Source organism: Rutilus rutilus (assembly GCF_951802725.1).
Source record: "Rutilus rutilus genome assembly, chromosome: 1".
Classification (NCBI taxonomy): domain Eukaryota; kingdom Metazoa; phylum Chordata; class Actinopteri; order Cypriniformes; family Leuciscidae; genus Rutilus; species Rutilus rutilus.
In genome coordinates, this window is record NC_140209.1 from 77,833,616 (window position 1) to 77,838,262 (window position 4,647).

The 4,647-nt window shown below is 44.7% G+C and overlaps 1 protein-coding gene across 1 annotated transcript; it reads left to right on the forward strand.

Moving 5' to 3' along the window:
- Positions 1 to 3,402: 3,402 nt before the first annotated feature.
- LOC311297054 (trace amine-associated receptor 13c-like) lies at positions 3,403 to 4,446 on the forward strand (the record flags this gene model as incomplete). Its single annotated transcript, XM_084419133.1, has 1 exon — positions 3,403 to 4,446. Exon 1 carries the CDS (start codon positions 3,442 to 3,444, stop codon positions 4,444 to 4,446), a length of 1,005 nt encoding a protein of 334 aa, XP_084275259.1. The 5' UTR covers positions 3,403 to 3,441.
- Positions 4,447 to 4,647: the final 201 nt, after the last annotated feature.

A 4,647-nucleotide genomic window follows, 5' to 3' on the forward strand; every position in this document is an offset into this window, starting at 1 on the left:
ACGCAGGGGACACAATACAACACACTGATGTACATTTCACCCATTAATTGTGCAAAATTTGCATAAAATCATACTGTCCACGGACAGCTCACAGGGGCCCTGTCAAATAGGTTACAGGTGGGATGCTGTTTTTGACTTAGACATTTTCAACCGGTGAATCCCTGTAAAGAATTGGGGATTTCAGCATATGTGCTGAAATCCACAATTCCTTACTGGGATTCAACGGACTATTGTATGAGGTCAAACCTGCTGTACACCACACAGGGGACACAACACAACACACTGGTGTACATCGCAGACACTAATTAAGCATAATTAGCATAAAATTCAACTGTCCACGGACAGCTCACGGACAGGGCCCTGTCAAATAGGTTACAGGTGGGATGCTGTTTTTGACCAGATGTATCTCCAGAAACAAGCCGACTTGGGGCTCCATACTCAGGGTTACGGGGGACACCATAGGCACTTCGTGAACGACTTCAGCACATATAGGCTGTTAGGGGACACCATAGGCCCTTCATGGAAGAATTCCACTCATATAGGCTGTTAGGGGACACCATAGCCACTTCTTGGACAACTTCCGCACACAAAGGCTGTTAGGGGAGACCCTAGGCACTTCGTGGACGACTTCCGCACATATAGGCTGTCAGGGGACACTATAGGCACTTCGTGGATGACTTCCGCACATATAGGCTGTCAGGGGACACTATAGGCACTTCGTGGATGACTTCCGCACATATAGGTTGTCAGGGGACACTATAGGCACTTCGTTGATGACTTCCGCACATACAGGCTGTCAGGGGACACCATAAGCACTTTGTGGACAAAGGGATGAATTATAGGCTGGAAGGGGACAAATAGGCTTTCCGTGGACAGCCCTGCCCACCCCGCGACTTCGGCCAATGGCGTGGTGCGGGTAGGCGGGAAATAGGCTGTAAGGGGGACGTTTAGGCTGTCTGTGGACAGGAGGCGTGTCCGGGATCGATCCCCGCCCCCTGGCTTCATATAGGCTGTCAGGGGACACCCTAGGCACTTCGTGGACAAGAGGAAGACTACGGTATGGATAGGCTGCCAGGGGACAGCATAGGCACTTGGTGGACAAAGGGATGAAGAGTAGGCTGTCAGGGGACACCCTAGGCACTTCGTGGACAAGAGGAAGACTGAGGTAGGGATAGGCTGTCAGGGGACACCATATGCGCTTCGTGGACAAAGGGATGAAGAATAGGCTGTCAAAGGGATGAAGAATAGGCTGTCAGGGGAAACCCTAGGCACTTCGTGGACAAGAGGAAGACTACGGTAGGGATAGGCTGTCAGGGGACATCTAACGCACTTTGTGGACAAAGGGATGAAGAATAGGCAGTCAGGGGACACCATAGGCGCTTTGTGGACAAAGGGATGAAGAGTAGGCAGTCAGGGGACACCATTGGCGCTTCGTGGACAAAGGGATGAAGAATAGGCTGTCAGGGAACACCATAGGTGCTTCGTGGACAAAGGGATGAAGAATAGGCTGTCAAAGGGATGAAGAATAGGCTGTCAGGGGAAACCCTAGGCACTTCGTGGACAAGAGGAAGACTACAGTAGGGATAGGCTGTCAGGGGACATCTAACGCACTTTGTGGACAAAGGGATGAAGAATAGGCAGTCAGGGGACACCATAGGCGCTTTGTGGACAAAGGGATGAAGAGTAGGCAGTCAGGGGACACCATTGGCGCTTCGTGGACAAAGGGATGAAGAGTAGGCAGTCAGGGGACACCATAGGCGCTTCGTGGACAAAGGTATGAAGAATAGGCTGTCAGGGGACACCCTAAGCACTTCGTGGACAAGAGGAAGACTACGGTAGGGATAGGCTGTCAGGGGACACCTAACGCACTTCGTGGACAAAGGGATGAAGAGTAGGCAGTCAGGGGACACCATAGGCGCTTCGTGGACAAAGGGATGAAGAATAGGCTGTCAGGGGACACCCTAGGCACTTCATGGACAAGAGGAAGACTACGGTAGGGATAGGATGTCAGGGGACACCTAACGTACTTCGTGGACGAAAGGATGAAGAATAGGCTGTTAGGGGGATGGTATAGGCAGTTTGTGGACATAGGGGCCCCGTGGACTTCGTAGGCCATCTGTGGACACCACCGTGGAGCGAGGTCGCCCCCTAAAGGTGTCCATCGAGGGCCCTATGGGCAATGTCACGCATTACTACGCATTACCCCTCAAAAACGCAAAGTGTCCATTTTGTCATTAACTTAAGCGGCAAATGGGCGTCCATTTGGAGCAGAGATCCCTCCGAGTGCTTACGCGTCCAATGGCAACTTAAACGAATGGGAAGATTTCCACGAACAGCCTAGTTTCCCTTCCGATAACAACTTCAAATAGATTCTGCCCACTCAGTGAAACACCCACTGAGAATCCTGTTGAATATGCCCTAGTTATTGGCGATTCTATTACAGGGAACGTGAAAACAGAGATACGAGACACCAGCCACCATAGTATTTTTAGCGCAATTTTCCACCGGACAAAATTGCGATTGTTAACTCATGATTTCTGTTCTGTCTGTGCTCACCAATCTTGCACTTCTATCTACTCCTCAACCAGACCACCTAGAGACTTCGGGTTTTCGGCATTATGTTAAGGAAGGTCTAATCTCGGGAACGCACAAAAAAAATTTCAGGAAAAGATTTACTATCTCTTAGTGTTGTGATCCCATGACGTCAGAAAATTGCGCTAAAACACTCACTGAGTTTTTATTACTTGTTTGTCCATATAATGGATGTCATTGGGAACTGAAACCTTTTTATTACACATATAGTGAAATATTCTTTATACTGTACAGTGAAAAAGCTATTGAATTGAACATTTTTTATAATGTGTTGTGTATAGGGGACAGTTATTGCCCACCTATTACATTGCAATAGTTATTTTACAGGGTAAACTGGGAGGGTTATGGACAGCTCAAGCATTCTTGAGTTCCAATGGATGACATAACCCCTCTATTTCTGGACCCCATGCCTAATTCACAGAAATCATCTTAACCACACCAAGGGACCCCTAAGATGAGTTCCAGGAGCCGCTCAAAGGAAGGGTGATCTACAGTGGCTGATTACTGATTAAAGCAAAAACCACCACACCTGTGTTCAGTTCAGTTCCACCTGTGCTTTGCTTTCATGTGGAAATACTAAACAATACCAAGACAACCAAGAAATTATGAAAGAAAAAATAATAAAAATGCTTTAACTTTTGACCAGTGTAAGAGAATTCTAATCTGGACTGAAGAAATTAATTGCATTTCAAAGCTAATGTTAAAAAAAATTTTTTATAAAAAACAAAAAAACATTTGTATGTTACATCATCAGTGGGCAGTAGATGGGTGGGCCGTCTGATCCAGACACTGTATATATTATGACAAGAAAGAGAGCAGAACAAACTCCTAACAGCAGGAGACTCACTCATGGCCTATGAGACAGCGGATCATGAGACTCAATACTGCTTTCCTGCCGTCAACTCATCATGTATCAAGGGAAAACGCTCTAGATATGAATACAATATCATGTATGTGTTTGTATCATTGCTGTCAGCATGGACTGTGTTTCTGAACCTGCTGGTGATCATCTCCATCTCTCACTTCAAGAAGCTTCACACTCCAACCAACCTGATTATTCTCTCTCTGGCTGTGGCCGACCTGCTTATGGGAGTTCTTTTACCCGTAGAGGGCTCTAGGCAGATTGAGACGTGTTGGTACTTTGGAGACACTTTCTGTGAACTGTTTATAATAATCCTTGGATTGGTTTTCTCAGGATCTCTCAGTAATTTAGTTTTAATTGCTGTTGATCGTTATGTGGCTGTGTGTCACCCTTTACAGTACCCACAGAAAATAACCACAACTAAAACTTTAGTGAGCATCTGTCTGAGCTGGGGTTGTTTTTCAACTTATAACACTATCCTTGTAATTGATAATGGATATTTTGACAATCCACTCAGAACAGACATGTGTTATGGAGAGTGTTCTCTTGTGGGGGGATTTGCCTGGTTTGTCACTGATCTGTTCGTGTCTTTTATTTTTCCATGTACCCTTATCATATCTTTATATTTGAGGATTTTCTATGTTGCACATCAGCAAGTGAAAGTTATAAACTCTCTGATGAAGGGTGGTAAATGTGTAACGGAAGGTTCATCGAGGAGGAAATCTGAGAGTAAAGCTGCTCTGACATTAGGAATCATTGTGATAGTTTATATGCTTTGCTTTATACCATACTATATCTGTTCTATGTCAGTAAACTCTTCCACAACCATAAATGTTTTGACATGGGTCTTGTACACAAATTCAGGTCTGAATCCACTGATCTATGCTTTATTTTATCCCTGGTTTAAAAAGACAGCTAAACACATCTTAACTCTGAAAATATTTCAGCCAGCATCCTCTCTGGTTGATATTTTTACAGAGCATCAATTGTAATTAAACTGGTAAAGCTGTCACTCATAAAGGATATGATTATCTTTGTAGGATTTATATTTGTAATTTACACTACATGTATCTTAGTATGTAGCTTATTTCAGAGAGGATGTTTTCTGCATTTGATGTTCAATTTAACTTCTTTCCACACACACTGAAATAAATCGACAAAATGTTCATAAATTGTATTAAATTAGCTAATTT